Source organism: Leptidea sinapis, chromosome 1 (genome assembly GCF_905404315.1).
Source record: "Leptidea sinapis chromosome 1, ilLepSina1.1, whole genome shotgun sequence".
NCBI lineage: Eukaryota > Metazoa > Arthropoda > Insecta > Lepidoptera > Pieridae > Leptidea > Leptidea sinapis.
Genome location: NC_066265.1, coordinates 21,885,564 through 21,907,016, shown reverse-complemented (window position 1 = coordinate 21,907,016; position 21,453 = coordinate 21,885,564). Strand labels below are relative to the sequence as shown.

At 33.8% G+C, this 21,453-nt stretch overlaps 2 protein-coding genes across 7 annotated transcripts in view; both read left to right on the top strand.

Annotated features, from left to right (window-relative positions):
* Positions 1-1,701: 1,701 nt before the first annotated feature.
* On the top strand, positions 1,702-17,744 carry LOC126976816 (alaserpin-like). Of its 6 annotated transcripts, none has more exons than XM_050825542.1 (10): positions 1,702-2,273; positions 4,496-5,633; positions 7,076-7,206; positions 9,113-9,256; positions 10,337-10,540; positions 12,139-12,237; positions 13,030-13,161; positions 13,911-14,123; positions 15,143-15,284; positions 17,589-17,744. In XM_050825542.1, exons 2-10 carry the CDS (start codon positions 5,585-5,587, stop codon positions 17,714-17,716), a joined length of 1,242 nt encoding a protein of 413 aa, XP_050681499.1. In that variant the 5' UTR covers positions 1,702-2,273; positions 4,496-5,584; the 3' UTR covers positions 17,717-17,744. The 6 variants fall into 6 exon arrangements, with proteins under 6 accessions (XP_050681499.1, XP_050681628.1, XP_050681553.1 ...); XM_050825671.1 differs by lacking the exon at positions 17,589-17,744 and adding an exon at positions 15,418-16,146; XM_050825596.1 differs by lacking the exon at positions 17,589-17,744 and adding an exon at positions 17,018-17,174 and having other exon boundaries at positions 1,955-2,273; positions 4,496-5,097.
* A 2,792-nt stretch (positions 17,745-20,536) lies between these two features.
* LOC126973347 (integrator complex subunit 5) overlaps positions 20,537-21,453 on the top strand; it is a 43,510-nt gene continuing 42,593 nt past the window's right edge. The window contains exon 1 of the mRNA XM_050820688.1: positions 20,537-21,390. The gene's annotated coding sequence lies outside the window, so the exon portion shown is untranslated. The remainder of the gene's footprint in view (positions 21,391-21,453) is intronic.

Genomic DNA, 21,453 nt, shown 5'->3' with positions numbered 1-21,453 from the left:
GAATCAGTCCTTAAATATATATAATTTTGTACAAGATTAATCTTTAAATACACGATTTTTTACAGTATCTTATCTAAAAAAAATGTACGATAGATGAATGAGATGAAAATTTATTCGTGCAGTTTTTCAAACAGATTTTTGGCCTTATATAAAAACAGGTCTTGATTCCGGATAAATGTGTTATTAATAAGTGCGAAGTAAACTCATTCCATTCTTATATATTCATATAAAAAATATTCATTTAAAAAAAATTGAATTTATCTTAGCTATGTCACTACAGAATTACATGACAGGGAGAAGTACTTTTAAGCTTGAAGTAACTATAACAGGACAGGTAAAGTTTATCTATAGATAGGTGCGTCTAGCTACAGTAACCAATAAACTCATTTAAAAAAATCAAACACGAATTAAAACATTCTCAGAAAGACTGTCCGATCGTTTAGATATTCTGCAGTTAGAGCCTACCAGTGGGGCTCTTTTGCACAGAATGTCGGCTAGATTATGGGTACCACAACGGAACCTATTTCTGCCGTGAAGCAGTAATGTGTTTCAGTCTGAAGGTCACCATAGCTAGTGTAATTACTGGGCAAATTAGACTTAACATCTTATATCTCAAGGTGACGAGCGCAATTGTAGTGCCGCTCAGAATTTTTGGGGTTTTTCAAGAATCCTGAGCGGCACTGCATTGTAATTGGCTGAACATCCTGCTCACCTTGTCCCTTATTTTCATAAAAAAAAAGTTAAGAAGTAAACCCTTTTTTAAATAACCGCTTTACTTTATATTTCGGATTTTAAAACCACGTCTGTTTATCTACATATTAACTAATTTAAATATTACCTGTTCTATTCTGTTGAAATGCAAATAATCAGGGCATTTCAATTCCACCAAGTCACCCCAAACGCAGCTATAGAATAAACTGCAATTCCCTTCATTCGGCACCAACCAGTGTATTTCAGGATTTACTGGACATCCATTGTCCAAGAATTCTATCTCGTCTGTACTATCGGTAACATCTGTTTCACGTTCATATGGTGTGGTTAATTCATTTTCATCTGTTGCAGGGGTGCTGTTGTCATGATCCTCAATATCAAGTATATCAATATTGACCTTCCTGCCGGTACAGTCTACAGCTCTTTTCCAATCACAAACGGATAATTCGATGTTAAAATAAAGATCTTTAGGACATTGTAATACTATAGGCACTCCAAGCGAGCACTTATAGAATCTGTCGCAATATTCGTGGGGTAGAAACTTCACCATCTCCGAGTTTGTGAATTGTTCTGGGGGACACTGGACAATTTCCCCAGCTGCAAACGAAGCAGCTATTAAGAGTAAGCCTGAAATAACTGAAAATAAACAATGATTACTATATATGACATTGAGGGAAGAGACGTGCAGGACGTTCAGCTGATGGTAATTAAAACGCCCAGCCCATAACAATGCAGTGCCGCTCAGAATTCTTGATAAACCCAAAAATTCTCAGCGGCACTACAACTACAAAGTTGTTAGAATTGATTTCGCTTTGCTCAAACATAGTTGCGAAATATTTTGTAAAAAAGTGCTTTCACCAGTTCACATTGCATCAAAGACGATGTATCGGATAATGTCACTTATACTTGAAGATTTTCGGTAAAGCTCAAATCGTAAAAACAGTAATTAAAGCAACAAAGTACTAAGAAAATGAACATGTACCTTTCATGATTCTAGTTTCCTATGAATTGTGAGCTCTCACTTGACTTGTTATTATTTATATTATCCCGTATTATCATAGAATCTAAATAATTGCAGCAATTGTGTTTGAAATACATGATAACGATAATATGATTAATTACTATTTCAAGAAAAGTCGTTGTTCTGATAAGCGTTAATAAAATTTGTCATCAATTTAAGACAATTATCAACATGTTTCGCAAGGAATGAGGAAATAACAATTACAATAATAATAACAATAGTGAAGCACTTTTGCACAAATAATCAAGCTCCGAACAACAGTTAGCTGTACTATAGATGTTAGACAACGATGTGTATTTAATACAATACATGTATATTACATACTTAAACATATTTATCACAAATTCAGCCGGTCAGAGCTCTATATCATATTTACTGTGAAATAATTGCGACATTTGTTTCTGCGTTCAATACGACGGCTTTCTCTCAAAAATATATCTTAGCTGAGCACGAATTTGAGACCCCAACTAAACCATGAGTAGCAATGGAAAATCCCCTCGCTTGTCACGCGAAATGCGCTCGCTTTCTCGATGTTTTGGAGGTAGGTACAAATTATCATTTTGGTTTTTGCTGCTCCCCTCCAATGTATTATACTTTCATTCAAAAACAGAATTTAACTGTGCTTTAACGTAACGTAACGCTTCAACAAAACGCGGGATCTGTTATCAATGCAGGAGTTCTCACAATGCGAGCGAGAGTGACCACTTATTTTTTGTCTTCTTCACTTGAATTTTCATTATAATAATATTATCATTTGATAGAGTTTGGGTCCTGTGCTGGATTACTTAAATTAGCTATAGACACCTTTAGAACATGCCTTACCTAAATGCCGAACATTATTATATCTGGAAAACTCATGATATCTCGTTCCCTAGTTTGGTTGTATGTGCAACCTACCACAACTTTGTACTCTCTCCTCTGTACCAACTTTGTATGACAACTCCGTGGATACTAATAATATTTTTTTTAGTTTCTTTCTTTAAAATAAAAATGTGATGGAGCATTTTACGATTACATGCGTTCTACTTTGTTTGATTGTTTTAATTAATTACATTTATTTCAATGTAGAAAGTTATACTCTAGTTCACAAAGATCATTCAAACAGCATTGTACTGTACGTACTTTTAACCGCCTTTTGGCAACGGCGAGTGTTGCAAATTATTTTCATTACAACTTGTTTTGAGAAAACACACTTGTGCTTCCGAGTACTCCGTAGAATTCGCAACCAGTGTCCACGCCAAACTTAATCTATGAGTAATTGCATTGATTACAATCTGATATCAAGTGAAGTATGATGATATGTTGAGGAGTCGTAAAACTTTATCTATGTAGTTCGAGTACCTCGCGTACTAATTTTGCGTTGTTTACAATACGAATCCCAAAATAGGTACCTTTAGCATCGAAACTCTTTATTGAATTTTAAATTAATTCTCTTTAGACTAATGAGTAAAATCTAACGGCTTTACAAATAAAATTGCCATAAAGTTATACCTGAGCATAATCAAAGAATATGCAAAATGTTATAACTAGATATTTTGCTTTCGATTAGTTTATTTGGACGTATAAAATTTCCCGCGTTTATTTGCAAGGCTGCTTGACATTTGGACAACTTCAGAATTATCATTGTATTGACAGTAATGTCAGCGATAGTCAACATTTTGCATATTCTTGGTTTATTATCAGGTATAACCCTATGCTAAATTTGTAAGGCCGTAGATGTTTAAAGAAAGCTATGGAATGAAACAAACTATTGTGTGTGTGGAGGCCACAGACTTACAATATACTAGAGCAGTGTTTCACAACGCCCCACAAGAGGCAATTTGATAGTTAAGGGGGGAAATTTAAAAATGGACTTGACATAACTTTAACCCTTTCGCTTTCGGTTATTTAAATGCAATGCTAGATAACGGTGACAAATTGAACAAAAAAGGCAAATTCCAATAATTTAGTGCTGTAAGTAAATGATTTACTGATAATAAATCGACTTGATATAACACAACGCGGAGACTTGAGATTAAAGCTAAGTAAATTGGAACCTGGAATTGGAATAGGAAATATAAAATCTCTGCGCAGCAAGCATCAAGCGCTAGGAGCACACTAAATGAATATAGAAAAATCAATATTAAAATTATTTTGAATTTCAGTTTTTCATTATATGTTTTTAAATTTTACTTACGACGTTTTGATGACAATTTTATAGTTATTTCTTCCTAAGACATCATTTCCGTTCCCTATATATATAAGGGAACGAAACAATTTTTTAAGGTTTATAAAATTTATGTATGGGGGGCATAAAAATTTTAGAAATGTTAAGGTGGGGTATTACCTAAAAAAGGTTGAGAAACACTGTACTAGAGCGTATAAACAAAGCGAACGAGAGAGAAGAACATCTCTAACAAAGATACAGCAATATAGAAAAAGAAAACAAACCTATTGTTACCATATCTGATTCATTATCAAGAAAAGGGTTAATTGACAAGTAGTTCCAAAAGACATGACATGGGGCCTCCAAACTTAGATAAAGCTCATACATCACTCATCAATAATTTGATCTTTTATGATGTTCCATCAAGTAGCTATCAGCTGTTTCCCATTCACCCCCTTAACGAAATATAGTAAAGTCATTATTGCACTTGAGTATCAGATATAAAAAAGAATATAAAAGGTCGTAAAAATAATATTAATATCCACATTCATTTATAATATATAGTCACTTGATATTTTTACAGGTGTTTATCTTTTTAAAAAGTATTTTGTGTACAGGTGTGGCCAACTATTGGGCAGAAATATTTGTAAAAGCAAGGTCGCTCCGAGAAGTGTGCGAACATCCCAAGAATTTACAAAACTTCCGATGGAGCTGGATCCAACTAAAGGGTTTTATTACGGAAACGGGGGCAAACAATACCATAGCAAGTTGTTCTTCCGTTAAAAAGTATTAAGATATGATAACACTTTATGTGTAGAGGCAGTGGGTGACATTAATTATTATCAATTATCAATTTGATTAAATGTAGGTTCGGTGCAAATAAACACATCACACATGATAATATTATTTATTTGAAGAGACCGGTTCCTCAAGTGATATAATATTTAATATCTTTCTATTTTTCTTTTCTTTTGCCCTCAGAATATTTTTCGGATTTTCGCCTTTATTAGCTTGCTTTGTTTCTCTATACGCTAGTAATATAGCTAGGTAATACTATTGTAAGTCTATGCATACAACATTTTATTGGTTATTTTCTTTGCAAACGAGCAGAGCCGTAATTAATAACAAAATTAAAACTTTAATGAGTTTCCACTCATTGTGTTTATATTTATCGATAAGTTTTAAGTTTTTCTATGAAATATGAAAACTTTATTGCTATGTAAGTAATTCTTTTTCAGTTATAAAGTAAGAATTGCTGACCCGGCAATCGATGTTTTGTTACCCGCTCATTTTATGAATTATCATATTATGTAGTGAAATATCATTGACTCAATTATTTGTAATGCGAATATAAGTATTTCTAAGTCAATAAAATATAGGTTTCGGATAAGTAATCAACAACATATCATATACTAAAACCTTCTCCGAAACACACTGCATCTTATGGTATAAGTAGTATTCCGATTGGTTCAGTAGTTTTTGCAGTATAACTGAAGTAAAAAACAGCTCTCCATTTATTAGTAAAGATTTATTAATATATCGTTAGTTCCAAATTCTGAGGGATATGTGTATGAGCGTTTTTAATTAATGTTGTTAAATAATGACTTTTTCATATTTACATCCGAGGAGACACAAGCGCACGTGATGCAGCTGATGGGACCTGAAAACAGCCGTCAATGTAAACTTCCAATGAGATAGGTCATGAGATGAGTTGCCGGCTGTTGGGATTTTTTTTAAATGTAAATAAGGGACTAGGTAATTGATACGCCCTTCCAATTACAATGCAGTGCCGCTCAGGATTATTGAAAAACCCAAAAATTCTGAGCGGCACCACAATTGCGCTCGTCACTTTGAGATATAAGATGTTAAGTCTCATTTGCGCAGTAATTTCACTAGCTACGGCGCCCTTCAGACCGAAACATAGTGATGTTTACACATTACTGCTTCACGGCAGAAATATGCTCTATGCTTGTAGTTCCGTATCGGTTCGGCATTAAACCAGCTGGGAGATCATTCTATGGATTCCAGACATCAACGTGAATGAAATTAAAAAATCCTTCAAAACCTCTACCTCTGGTGTTGCAAGAGAATATGGGCGGCGGTGATCACTTAACACCAGATGAACCGTATGCTCGTTTGTCCTCCTTTTCCATAAAGGATGAAACAAAAAGAAAAAAAACCGGTGGTATATGTCATTCTCACGTGATAGAACTGGTGGTGAAATTCGGCAACCTGAACAATTCCTCCGTACAATTACCGATTATGCCAAGAAGTATGAAGTACGTAGAGAACAAATATCATACACTGAGTTATTTTAAAAGTTTCTCTTTTATTTTATCTAATATATAAAATTCTCGTGTCCCGGTGTTTGTACCAAACTCCTCCGAAACGGCTGAACCGATTTGTATGAAGTTTTGTGTGCACATCGGATAGGTCTGAGAATCGGCCAATATTTTTTATACCCCTAAATGATAAGAGTGACGACTAAATATAATTTATTTATTTTGTTGAAGTTTTTTATTTTTATTTTATTGTAATTCAACATTGAAAATAAAATACAACTTCAAATGTTCGTCCTTCTACGATCTACAACAGCTATTTTTGTATCGCGATTTTTACATTATTCTGTTTCATCCACAAATCCGCAATGGGGTTGCAAGATGGTATCGAATATAATAATTTTATTACGATATATTTGGTAGTCTGAGAATCGCTTGTATCTATTTTTTATTCCTATATATATTATTTGTTGTATTATTAATAATTTTTAAACAATATGTTATGTTTTTGAATTGATAACCCTGACTTCTAGGATTAATACACAAATAAAATTTGAAAAACAAAATTTTATGAACGATGCGTGACTCGCACCCACGACCTCTAGATTTACAAGAGCGACATCTCAAGTCAATTTCCTAATATGCAAATATTGGGGTTGTGCAGGTTATCAACTGTAAATTAGATCCTGTAGATGAAGCCTGAGAGTTGAACAAAGCATACAAGATTTTATGACGATACGTCACTCGAACGGTAGCTCAGTTGATTAGAGGACTGGCACGGAACGTCAATAATTTTTAGTTTTTTTTTTTTAATTACTTTATATGGCAATAGAACGTTTGCTGGGTCAGATAGTATCTTCAGATGAATTAAATTACTCGTTATTCCTCACATATGTTAACTTTTTTATCTCGTTGCAGTTCATTTGCTGTTAGTATTTGTAATGGTATTCGGTAAGAAGCGGTTAAGAGAAAATCAAAATCAAAACGTTCTTGAGTCTAATACCACATGGATTGACATTTCTGGAAACCTCAGAAAGAGTTTCGCTCTGGTAAATATCAATTTATTTATATTCAAAGACATTTAACTCTGTGATAGCATTTTTTTAGGTGGCATGTTTGAAATTATTGCACTGAATATATTGCTAAGTGAAAGGTTGGAAGATTATTTGATTTGTATTTAAATTTGATTTAATATAAGTTTATTCAAAATAAAACAAAGCAAATTAGTATTTTGCAATACTTAACTTACTTAGTATTGTACCAAGAACACTGGCAGTATATCCGCGCGGATAATACTTTGTATTATTCTACGCGCATCTGGGCCCGCGTTAAGTGTCTCGACAACAAACGGCATTTAAAAAAATTACCATCATCATGGCTATTTTCTGCGCTGCAGCACAAATGAGGACACAGAAATCAATCCAAACCACTCTCTCAGGTTTTTCAACCATGATTTCCACTTTCTACTTGGTCTCCGTTTTGCATATATCCTTTCTAGCATGATGATTTAAGCAACTGATACAAATTGTGTCACAAGTATCAAAATTCCAGAAGTATGGAACCTTACTTTATTAATTTGTTTGCGTATTTAGAATAAATATTAAATGTCATAAACTACCACCACCCATTCGAAAATCGACGTTTTCACACGACATCTGTCAAAGCTGTGAAACGTCGAAAAAAATTGAGGGTGAAAGTTATCCTGTAGTTAACCTGGCCTGTTTTCCTATGTTGTCTAGCAGCAAGAGCCTCTATCTAAACATATAAATCATCTAAGCTTCATACCTTAGCTATAAGCGAACAGGCGCAAGAAACTCAGTGGCCTTATTTTTTTATTTGGCCATAACTTTGTTGATAGTAGCCAGGTCGTGACGCAAATCAAAAAGGGTATATGTTAATCCGATATGACCCCGATCAAAGCACACTACTGCTGTCAATGCTATGCTGTCTTAAGACAGTAATAGTTTCGCCATAATAAAATATTAGATATGAAACAGTTACATTGTGATAAACCGTTGAACTGTTAATTTAAGCTATAAAGGCTTCCTTGTAATTCTGTTTGCCTAGTCACTGCGTTCAAATGAAAGTAAGGCCTGCGTAATGAATATCCAGGGAATGTCAGATGAAAGCGAAATCTATACTGACCTCAAAGAAACTAAGTGTAATCAATTCCACATACAAGTACGTTGACCTTTCAGTGATGCAATGTTTCCGAGGAATGACTATATACCGCATATGCTTTCACAAAATAATTAAAATTTTAGCATTAATACTAGATTTCAAAAAAATATTTTCACGTCAAACCATTTTCCCTACCAGCCTACCTCGACGTACATGAAATAGCCTTCTGAGAAGATGGCGACTGGTCACTTTGTTAACGAACATCCGTTGCAGTTTTATTTTCAATATCCGGACGACCGAGCCTTGCTCGGATTTTTAAGAATGTACAAAACTTGAACAAAAAAAAAACTAATAGGACATCTGGATTCGAACCGGGGTCTCCTGCTTTCCGGATAACCCAATGTCCCATCTGAGCTATAATAGTCTTGTATATAGTGGCGAAATTTACCTTTGTATTCTAATGTTATTGTAGCTGTTTCTCATTCAAACATGGATAAATCCATTTTTTTTTAAATTGAAACCTAGCTAGATCGATTTATCACCCCCGAAATCCCCTGCATACTTAATTTTATGAAAATCGTTGGAGCCGTTTCCGAGATTCAGATTATATATATATATACAAGAATTGCTCGTTTAAAGATATAAGATAAGATTTATATATTAAGGTACAAACAAACTATATAATATAAAGTTAAGGATAGTTAAATAGATAGTAACTAATACTAACTAATAACATGCATGCTTGTTATTTATTAAAATTTAACACTTAAATAATAATGGAACAAAATAAATTAAAAATTATTGTCTTCATGCTATTAGTTGTGTTCTTTTAAGGGCTACGCACTTGATAATTTCAAAAAGAACACTGTTTCTTCACCAATTTCGGCACTACTAGCTATCGGTAAGGTAGCTCTAGCTGCAACGGATAAAAATTTGGAGGAACTTCTTGATGCCATTGGTTTAAAAAACCGTAGAGAGGTACGTTTAAATTAAATATTAGAAATTTAAATTCTAATCTCTGAGTAGGAAACATCTTTCACCAATCCGTTTCATGGATAAAAAGTATAAGTTGAAAATACATTGCGATTGATTGATTGACTGACGATTTTCTATTAAGACTCAAATGATCAAGATGAATCAAAATCAAGCGGAATGAAAAACAGATTTTTCGCAGACACATCCCTATGTATTCCTGTGTATTTTGATGGGTTTATTTATTAATCAGGTGCAAAAAAAATGCAAAAATAAGCTCACATTTGCTTCATCTTTAGCACATCGGCACAGTAGACATAATGTCTACTGTGACATATTCTTTCGATACGTAAATATGCCTGTCTCGAGGATGACTTACCTTGTTTAAATATTATGTTACTTTTTTATTTTGAATTTTATTTGACTTGGCTTAATAAAATTATATTTGAGAGTATATGCCGGATTACTGGATTACCGGATACAAAGGATTATTTACGATATTATGTTAGTTTTCTATTTTAATATTCTATATTTTCTTAATAAATTATATCACGCTAATATAATAATATATAAATAATAAAATAACACTTAGACGAAATAGACAATTGAAAGTTGTAGCTTCTCCATGTCAATAGATAATCCAAATGGAAATTATGTGACGCAGCGATATTCCTCATCTTATAAAATAGGTGTTATTATTATTAATATAAAATAGATTCATTGCACACTCACTACGGTGCTTCAAACGAGTGCTGCATTTTGTACAAGAAGGTTAACCTAGTCGAAATAGACAAAGGCTGGCAATTAAAATCTAGTTTGCTGCCGTTGCCATATGGCAAGACATTACTATCCTATATCCAAGCAGTCGCTGAAACTGTTGATTTTTCGCATACTGCAACCAGCCGCCCATGGGCAACACAACACAAGAGATCAAGATATTTAAAGGACGGAAAACACTCCCTTGAAGCTCGACATAATATTATATTAATCTGTATCTATTTGGAAATACTGCAGCCTACAAATAATTACTTAACTGACGAGTGGAAGAAATGAATAACTATAATAGGTAATATTTTTTTTTTTCAGATTGGCCCACACTTTCGACCTATCATAGCAGCTCTACGATTTCTACCAGGTGTGACGTTGGACATAGCCAGTAGATTATATGTTGATATAAAAACACATCTTCAATCAAAGTTTGATGAAGAAGCGAAGGAAATCTTTCATGCCAGTGTCGCCAAAGTGAATTTTGAAACACCGGTCACTACAGCAGATACAATCAATAATTGGGTAAAAAACCTAACTCTAGCTTTAATCATAAGATTTATTTCTCTTAACTGATGACTGACTGTGTCTCACGCGATGGTAAATTTATATCTCTGCCCATGGACAATATCAGAGATGTAGATAAGCTGCCCGCCGAAAGGTAAGAATTTGTTCTTACCTTAAAAAAGTAACCATGCATATAATTACATTTCTGAAACATGAAAAAACAATTTTGCTACACCAATAAGTATGTATATGAATTAGGAGGTTGCTTAGAAAGTAAGTATTTTATAATTTAATAAAGACCCACTTTTATAATACAGACCCAGCCACTGTTCAGACATTATCTGTAAAAAAGAATTACATGTTTTTTAAAGAAAATGGCTCTATCGTAAATCCTACTACTCCACAGCTGAATATCTAGGTGATCCGACAGCCTGGGATTAGATTTTGTTTATTTTATAGCAATAGCATTTACAGTATATTATTATATATTTGATAATGATAAAAAGAGCGCAAAAAAAATCTGGGAGTGTTTCTTGCGCCGCTTCTTCTCTCTCAGAGCGCCATTTGTCTCCGAAGCGGTAGTAGTGTCTAGTATATTAGAAATGACATCAAAAAGAATTCTAAAGTAATCAATTTTGAGAAAATAAATGCCTTTTAAGTATTGTATCTTGAAGCCGATACAGTAATAGTAAGTCAAATTGTTGAAGAATTGACTTATGTTGCAGTGTGTTTTTAGTTTCTAGTTTCTTTCCTGGATACTTTATTAGGGATTGCAACATATTCCGAAATAGCTGCCAGATTTAAAAAGATTACAATCCAATTGTCATGTCATATACAACGACTGCTATTATTGTTTGTTTTTAGTTCTTCATTAAGAATTCAATTTCTGTTTCTCAATAATTTGTGATTTGAAAGTGATATCTCTCACTTCTGGGATTAATTATACAAATTAAATTTCTAACCAAAACTCGATGCGGAACTCGAACCCGCGCCTCTCATATTCCGTCCGTGCGCTCTTATCAACTGAGCCTACCGGCCGAGTGACGTATCGATCGTTAATCTTGGTATGTCTTGTTCAACTCTTAATTATGTTTCCAGTCTGGCAAAATATTCTTTACAATCAGGTGACGTGCAAGCTAGCTTGTACGATTGCATTTGATAAAATAGCTGCAAAGTACTCAAGTTTGGCTGAATAATTAAAAAAAGGACTCTTAGCACAGATATCTTGACACTCTGTTTTGCGCCAATCAGCAGATGTCCTTTTCATACTTACGTTCGAGCTATGGAATTCCATTCCTGTGGAAAACCTTCACGATTTTATCATCACGATGATCTGTTTTTACCTTAGCTGGTGGCTATTCAGGACTCGTTTGTTCTCTCTCTATGTCTTTCTTTTTATCACTCTCTAACAATAGGTCCGCCCTTGGCACGGTTTGAGGCCAATAGCTTTTTTGGTTAATAACAAGATTAAACTGGCGCGGCTGTGGAATAAAGCACACCATTCACTTAAGAATTGATATCACTGAGGCCTCTAAATAACTGTTTCAATCTAAATTACTGGGTATAATTATTACTTATAAATAAATATAATTACTAATGTTGAAGTAATTTTGCAGGTAGCAGAACAAACTATGAATATGATAAAGGAAATTGTGAAATCCGACGACGTGTCACCAGATACTTCGTTAATATTAATTAATGCTATTTACTTCTTAGTAAGTGTTATTTTTTTGTTTCATATGTTATATAGTGTAGATACTTACGTAAGTATGGAGTGTGCTAAATCATAAGACTATAATATGAGGACTGTGTGGAAAAAAGTAGGTACATAAAGCTAATATTGCTGCTGGGATTGGAAACTAGCAGACAGAGATTTCAGAATTGAATAAGCACCAATTTTTATACATAAAACCATGGTTATAGTTTGTGCAAATGGATGGACATAAGGTCTGAAAATATCCTCAACGCCTCCTATTCTTCAAAATACCCGCCCATACCATAACTGTTGAGCCGCTGTATGGATGAACTTGCTGAATGCACCTGAGCCTTTCAGTATTTCCGGGCCGACGATATACTCGTACCCTTCTTGTATCGGGCCTAAACCCGAATCGCGACTCATCGGAAAAAGATAAGTTTATCCCCTTGTTCCTGGGTCAATGTTCTGCGTTCTCTACACCATTCATTTCGACGAGCGCGATTCCCGTAACGTATCGGTGGGCACCTAATTAGGCGAGCTCGTAGGCCGTACTCATACAGAATTTCAGGCAAATTTGTTATATCATGCATGTTGCTTAGACTTTTTTGATGTGTGTAGTTCTACGATTACTTCGGACCGCCTTTTCACGGATACGGATCGGACTCTGATCGGACGTAGTGCGAAAGCATTATAATAATGCATACCTTCGGTCAAAAACCCGAGAGCCTAAATATGCTTTGAAAATTTACCATTGAAATGATTGAACTATGGCCGATCTGTAACTGTCAAATGATAACTTGTAAACTTTCAGGGTAAATGGAAGGATCCATTTGTATCAGTTCAGGCTTCCACATTTCACACGCCAACCGACGTCCGCAGAGTAAGCATGATGTCTATTACACGGGAATTCAACTATACTGACTGTAAATTTTTGAATGCAAAAGTACGTACCAATATTAAAAATTCATTAACTATTATCGTACTATCATAATCTACTTAGCGCACCTCATTAGGGAAACGTTGAAGTAATGGTCTAATCTCGATATGTCTTAAAAGCAGTTTTCTCGAAACTGAAATAGATTTTTTTATTTATATCGCATTTACAAGTTAATAATAGTGAACTTATATCAAGACAAATAATTTTTTTTTATTAAAATAGAGACGAGACTAGCAGAACGTTCAGCTGATAGTAATTGATACGCTCTGCAGTGGCGCTCAAAATTCTTGAAAAAACCAAAAACTTCTGAGCGGCCCTACAATTGAGCTTATCACCTTGAGACAAGATGTTAAGTCTCATTTGCCCAGAAATTTCATTAGCTACGGTGACCTTCAGACCGAAACACAATAATGCTTATACTTAACTGCTTCACGGCTGAAATAGGCGCCGTTGTGGTACCCATAATCTAGCCGGCATCCTGTGCAAAGGAGCCTCCCACCGGTAAATTTTGCAGTATTATCCTCCTAGATAATGAAAATTTACATTTGGTATACAAATAAGTTACGACAATTCGAAGAACCATTGTGCATAAAAGTAAATACCATCAGATACGGAATCCGCACCAAGCAATCTCTGCATGCATCATCAATGCCATTGGAAGGGTAACCTATAATTAGGTGAAACTAATGCACGTTGGTAGACGTAAAATAGACATCCAAGATTACCCTGACCCTGAATTAAATTCTTTTCAACAGCTCGTTATGATACCCTACGTCGGTGGTAAAACCTCATTCCTGATCGTCGTACCAAATGCTATAAATGGACTTAAAGTTCTATTGGCACAATTGAAGTTAGCTCCGGAATTGCTGAACAAGGCAATCGATGAAATGAAGCCAAAAAAAGTAGATCTAGCAATGCCCAAATTTAAAATAGAATCAAAAATGGATCTGCGTAATATGCTTGAAAAGGTAAGGCATTTTATTAAAAAATAATTTTAAAACATTAATTATTATTGTTTTACCAACATACTACTTTACTAAGTAATTGTATGGTTACACCACGTGTTGAAGTTTTGGAACTTAATGCACTTAAAATTAACATGTCACTTAACTTACCAGACGTTTTCAGCCAAATCTAGAATTCTACCACAATATAGCAAAAGTTGCAGGTATAAAACCAATAAAAAAATTTATTGAAAAACAAGCAAAATATCAGTTTATGAGCCTATTTATATGGATACAAAACTGTATTATGATGATGATATATAAGTATAAACTGTTTAAGTATATTAAATTGAAACTGAACATTTAAAAGTAATTTGATCGTTTGTAACTTCCTATCCTGCCCTCTCTCATAGTCTTACCTGCGAGAAATTACTAAGTCATCATGATATTCGTATTAATAATTCATAAATGATTTAAATTAATATCGAATATGATAAAATTATGGTCGTTGCTGTTACTATCTACAAGTATATAGATAGGTTTATGCAATAACTATAAGTCGTCATTTTTGAAATAACATTGCTACCTTTGCTAGTCACCTAATTGCAGTAGACCTAATACAATTCAATTGTTAGCAGAGAAGTACGAATTTTATTTCATAATATACACGCGTATGAAATCTCAGATCCAGTTAACATCCAATATAGTGTGTATGGTGTGGTGGCAAATTACGCAATCGAAATTTACCATATGGAATAACAATAACATAACATATTGCGACAACACTTGGTAAATGTCATGAAGCTACTTCAGTTCGTAAAGGGGCTATGATATGGGGAGAAGAACTGAAATGAAATTCCCAGCCCATTTTTTAAATCATTTAACAACTTAGCCTATATTTAACATAATATCATGCACTTTTATGTGGCCTACAAATTGTTTTAGAGACTTCGCCAATGTGTGTTATTAAATAATCTTTGTTTTACCAGCCTTGTCTTAAACTGTTGGATTTCCTTTTCACTTTAGCTATTATTTTGTTTCAGGTTGGTGTAAAGCGCATTTTCAATAAATATGAGTCAGGCTTGAGTGGCATGGTAAAGGATAAAAAAGTTTTCGTGTCGAAAGCGACACAAAAAGCAATTATTGAGGTTAATGAATTTGGTACCGAGGCTGCGGCAGTATCAGGTTAGTAAAGTTAATCTATTAAAAAATTTCATTAGAAAGATTTACTCAAATACGCTTTATCGGTCATGGGCTCTTTCGTTCCCCGTTCTCGTTTTTGTTTCTTGTGTTATATTAAGTTATATGCAAATTGCAGAATGCGGAACACGTCCCGTATTGGAGCATTCGCGCTGTCTGTTTGATGGGACCTTAAATTTAAAACTTGCCAGAAGAATATATTAGCACAAAGCTATATTAATGTCAAATAATAGAGTAGTTGATCGTTATAATTTATTATTTATGGCAAACTCTGGAATGCCAAGATTACCACGGCTAAAAATTCTTTTGATGATGTCGAACAACGTTATATAAGACTCTTCATTTTTATTACTCATAAGCACATGAATCAACGGCACTACATGAGTCTTTTTGGATTTGGTCCCGAAATCACCGTGGATTGAAAATAATTGAACGAAAGGAGGTGGGACACGTAATAACAAAGTAGCATTGCAAAAATACTCGTCTATAGTTTCCATTTTTGATTTGGTATCATTTGTCACAAATATGATTATCCTACTATCGCCATGGGACATGGGATTATATAAAAAATAAAGCCAAAGATTTGGGTGCCTCAGTTGGCAAAGTAAAAGACTTTTTAGAGTACATGAAGAAATACTGGCTCAAACATGAAAGTTTCATTGCAGAATGGAACGTTTACGGTCACACGAAACGACACAGAACAATTAATGTTTGCCAAAGTTGGCACTCTTCACTTAACAAAATAATTAACAAAAATTATGAGACAGTTAATAAATTATTAACTGTCTTAAAAGAGGATATGGAAATAGTCATTGAAAAAAGCCCAAGGAAAAAGAGACAAATTGAGAAAGATAATTTGATCATTAACACCCAAACAAAACTTATTAATAATAATATTTCTTTAGGCCATTTTATGGAAATACTTCGTTAATTATATACCTATGTACAAAAGTTAAACATCTTTGCCTATTTCGACATATGGTACTTATTACACCACTAACGTTTTAACTTATTTTATATCTTAATAAAATAGTGCAGTTAAACCCGTGGTGTGAGGACGAGGAAAAAACAATTTCTATCCATAATCATTCGTTATCTAAACTATCGAGAATGTCGATATCATGAAAATTGAAATTGACACATCACTTATATCAATTAGCAACAGGGTGTAGTAAAACCCTTGGTGTGACCACGAGGAATAAAAATTACTCGTAGTCACACTGGTGTGACCAAGAGTCGTGAATGCTATCCTCTTCGAACTTCTCGGACATTGCAAGTTACTATGATGATACTAAGCTACTAATTATTTTTGTAGTTCAAGGTTTTAAAATGTTATAAAAGAATTTTCGAGTTGATGGATACGCTTAATTAATAAATACCGATTAAGTATAAGCACTTTTCATATGTGCCATAACTGTTCAAAATATAAAACAACTTCGATAAAATTATTGAAATCTGCGATACAATTTTAATGTTTTGCGTTCATTTGCAGCTACTCTCAAGCAACTAAATTGTGGAACGAATATCTTTCTGCAATATTTCCTAGACAGCGATGTCTTTTTATTAATGCTTAAATCCCTGCGACATTTTTGATTGCGACAGCTTTGATTTTTTTTGATGACGTTCAACCCCCTAATGTTCATGTCCTACAGATACCCCCTAGTTTGTTTTTTTATTCCATTTCAAATATTTATAATGCATCTATTATATATTTTCAGCTATCCATGTTACAAAGCTTTCGCTGCTGGGTATAACAGAACATTGTCGCGCCGACCGTCCGTTCCTATTTTATGTTCTCGCGTACAGACATCAGTTATTTGCTGGAACAATTGTTTATCCTTCCGGTTGATTTATTAAATAAGATTTAGCTTGAAATATTTTTATTTTGACTACAATAACCATCATAACCTAAACTCACAAACCAAACATTATAAATTCATCAACGTTCAGTTTTAACTAAATGGCTAAGCGGCTTGCTATTTAGTTAAATGTTCAACCACTACATGTTTTTTGGCCATTCTATTATTTGCGAGTATAAGTTGAACTAGGCCTCCCATTAACTTGCTTATATAACCAGATGACTGCAAAATGTGTATTTGGATTAATATAATATTGTAATACATCATTACATTAAGTGATTTTTTACATTATTTCGCTATGACTTAAGCAAATAATGTTTGAGCCTATTTGAGTAAATTTTATTTATGTTTCAAACGACTGTAAACAGATATATCTTATTTGTCTTTCAATTACATTTCAAATATCTAAAATATATTCAAATATTTTCAGCTGTCCATATAGAATTGCTATCGCTGCAGTTAACAGAACATGTTCACGCTGATCATCCGTTTTTATTTTACGTCCTCGCGCACAAACATCAGTTATTCGTCGGTACAGTTGTTTATCCTTCTGGTTGATTTATTAAACTTTTATTTAGTCTAAGAGCTTGTGAATATTCTTCTTCTTGTATATAATATGTAACAAAGTCAAATAGACTTAGGCTAGGCACTTATGACAACAACAAACAAGTATTTAAATACTATTAGCACAAAAACAAAATACTATGCGGCTTTGAGAATACCAATGAAAGGTGTAAAAGGGGGGGGGGGGGGGGCTTAAACACACAATATAATAAAATTGAAATATCTGTATTTTACAGTTTCCACTAATAATCACAATTTGGGCAGCGTTACCCGTTAGAATTCACAACAAGTAATGCTCACTCGATCTTAGCGCTCTGGCTTATATAGGGCATGACCGTTTACCGTGATGATGCTACAAACTGTTAGTTGGAACTTCTGTAGTGCCAACTAACTAACACGAATCAAGTTAGGTAACTAAAGATCTGAATATTATATGCTATTACAGTTATAGTGGTAGTTATATGAAATAACATTACTAACACAGTAATTAGTTGAATAAATGTAATTATTAATTGGGATATCATAAGGCAGTTCATAACACAAGTTGACATAGATAGCAACCGCATCTTATACAGCATATATCACGGGGAATGCTCAGAGTTGTTGAGGTTGATACCAGAAGCTGAATTCAACCACCGAACGTGCGTTTTGCAAGAAACATCTTGCCTCGCACAGCCACTTTGAGGAATAAATTACACACTGCGGTTTTTCTGAACCGTTACGACTCAGGGAGCTTGAAGCTTGAAAGCATAGTCAAGATTAAAAGCCGGCATCGTTTTTCTTGGTCTCTGGTTTTGCAGATCCATTGGCGGTTGCCTCATCACTTCCCAACAGGTCCCTTGCCATTCTATTCGTTATTTATCAGCAATTATTATTATTTTGTATTATAATTGTAATTTATAAGTACTAGTTGCCGCACTTTTCGACTACGTCTGCGGTATCTAGTTGGAGCGCAGCGAAGACCAATCCTTAATCTAAGATCATCAAATTATACAAGTGTATACTATACAAAATTATATAACATAAGAGTATACTCTAAAAAGAACACTACTATTATTGCTCTAAAACGAATAGTGATGGATTCGATTCTCTTTGGTGACATTTATTGACGCCTGAGTATATCTACGTGTTTTGTCCGAGTATTCCATGCGGTAAGGTGATTTATAAAATATGTTCCACCGGGGCTACAAACCATCGTTCACAAATGTTAGAGCCGTTGGGTGCATATTACGCATTTGGGAATCAGCCAGGTGAAGGAAGGTTTAAAAATCAGGATATATAATCCCAGTTGTGAGCGTAATCTTGTGTTCTCCCCTTCCATAAAAAAAAATAATACTTTGATCTATTCCACACATTGTTAACACATAATTATTATAAAACCAGACGATAGAATGAAAAATTTGTCAAGGTGAGACTCTTACGAAATACGACTTTTTTGTATTAAACATTAATAACAATATTATATTCAGTGTTGGTAAGCCCCCTACAAGATGGACCGACGATCTGGTGAAGATCGCCGGAATACATTGGATGAAGGCAGCGCAGGACCGATCGTCGTGGAAATCTTTGGGGGAGGCCCTTGTCCAGCTGCTGGACTGCTGCTGTGGACGTCTTTCGGCTGATGAAGATGATGATGATATTCAAAATGGAATAACATTCACAACATAATAATAATATGTTATTGTGTATAAATTACTCTGGTACATTTTCTTCTGATTGATCGCTCTCACTTATTCGACTCGAGCAGACTTTACCTGAAAGAGTATCAATATCCACAAATAAAGTGATATGCTTGCCCCAAGAAGTTGTAACTTTTATAATAAAAAATGTTTAGGTTTGAAAGAATATCTCAAGTTAATTTCCTAAGTTGCAACTTTTGGGGTTGAGCAGTTTATTAACCAGTAGTTTCTGTAGATGGAACCACAAATGTAGAATTAAACAGACATACTATATTGTCAATGGTACCTTCAAAATTAGCGCGTTCACCTTGCTAAAGGGCTGGCAACACAGGATTGTGACTTTCCAATTCCCCACCGTCTACAAATTTTGGTACAAATGAAAATTAAGTATAAAATAATAAGACCATAAATATTATTTTTTGAAATCAAATCAAAATTAATTTATTCATGTACGTCAAGAAAATGATACTCATGAATGTCTAAGTTTTCTTTTCTTTTAACATTTACCACCACTTCGGAAAAGGTTAAGCCGTAATGAAAAAAAGTGGAAGGAAACTCATTACCACTCTTTTAAATAAACATTTACACCTTCATTGTTTTAAAATTATTTTCTTGTCATTTCAACTACAATATATGTAAAGTGATGCAAAACAAATACACAAAGCCTTACACACACTTAAGTCAAAAAAAAAAGTAAATGTAAATTAATAAGTAAAAACACAAGAGTTATTGAGTACAGTAGATGCATCAATGTCATACACACTGTAAATAAATACAGTTAAGTATTTTGCGAACATTTTATAAGCGAATATAAAAGATATATTATCTTTAATTTTTAAAACATCAAGCAGAGTTTCTGGTAACAGGATCATACAGCCACCGCAAGAAGTGCCCGTTCACGAGCATGACGCGTAGACTAGCCATTGTCAACCTCGACCATATTTTAGGTAAGGGAAATAACATTTATTCACACAATATTATATACTTTTTTGCATTTGAAACACATAAGGATGCTATTTATATAATTTAATAACTAAATTAAAATATACAACATCCTATATACTAAAATATGGAAACTCGACAAAACGCCAATAAGTTTGCAACTTAACTTCTATTCATCAGCGTTTATCACGATTCAAACTTTGACGATTAGGGGAAAGTTTTTACGCATGCGCCTTAAAAAGCCTAGTTGTATCCTGTCTTCCTGTCTCTGCTTAGTATGACTTTGATATTCGCGGTATGAACACATTCCTCATTAATAAGACAAAGTCAAACTTATACGTAAAGATTGAGTTTACAAAATTGTGTTAAAGTCTTTTTGTAAGTTCAATGTGATTTTGAAAAAGCAGTTATGGAACAAAATGTTGCCAAATTATATTGTGCTGTTTTTGTGAATTATTTTGATGTATTTGAATTCATAAATGGAAGTGAAGTTTTCGTTCTGTCTACTGTTAATACATGTACGTAACAGGAAAAATTGCCTTGGAAAGTAAGTATTTGCATATCGGTATTTATTTAATAATATTCAGTCACCAGAGATAACTTATATTGATTTTAAGTATATGAAGCAAAAATTATACATTTAACATGTTTTCTTTTATTTCTTAAGAAATAACTTTAATTGTATGTGTTCAAACAACTGATGATAGTTCGACTGAAAAAACACGAAAGATAATGAAAAACAATTAGACTTTCTCGTAGATCCTAAAAATGACATTAAAGATTACTTCTTGCCCACTATATTTGGCAACAACGAAGAAGATGAAGAAGATGGAGAATCGGAGCGTTACAGTGATTATGATTATAAAGAGGCAAATTATAAGGACTCCTCTGATGTAGCTGAATCGAAATCTGATGATTTACCAGTAGATGACAAAATACCACTGCATACGCCGAAAGACAATTTTTCTGTGTTTTTATTAGAGCCGGAAAATACATATGTAGTTAAAAACAAACCGGCTATTTTAAAATGTCGTGCTGCTAATGCTGGTAAGTTTACAATTTAATATACTTAATTAAGTTAAGAGATTTAAAAGGTTTCGTTGTTCTTAA

What these genes read in the sequence shown, in the direction of transcription:
- LOC126976816 (XM_050825470.1), top strand. Translation starts at nt 5,585, where the DNA reads ATGAGTTGCCGGCTGTTGGGATTTTTTTTAAATGTAAATAAGGGACTA. An exon ending in GTTTAAAAAACCGTAGAGAG is followed by an intron (nt 9,257 to 10,336) that starts GTACGTTTAAAT and finishes TTTTTTTTTCAG; the next exon opens with ATTGGCCCACACTTTCGACC. An exon ending in TTAATGCTATTTACTTCTTA is followed by an intron (nt 12,238 to 13,029) that starts GTAAGTGTTATT and finishes GTAAACTTTCAG; the next exon opens with GGTAAATGGAAGGATCCATT.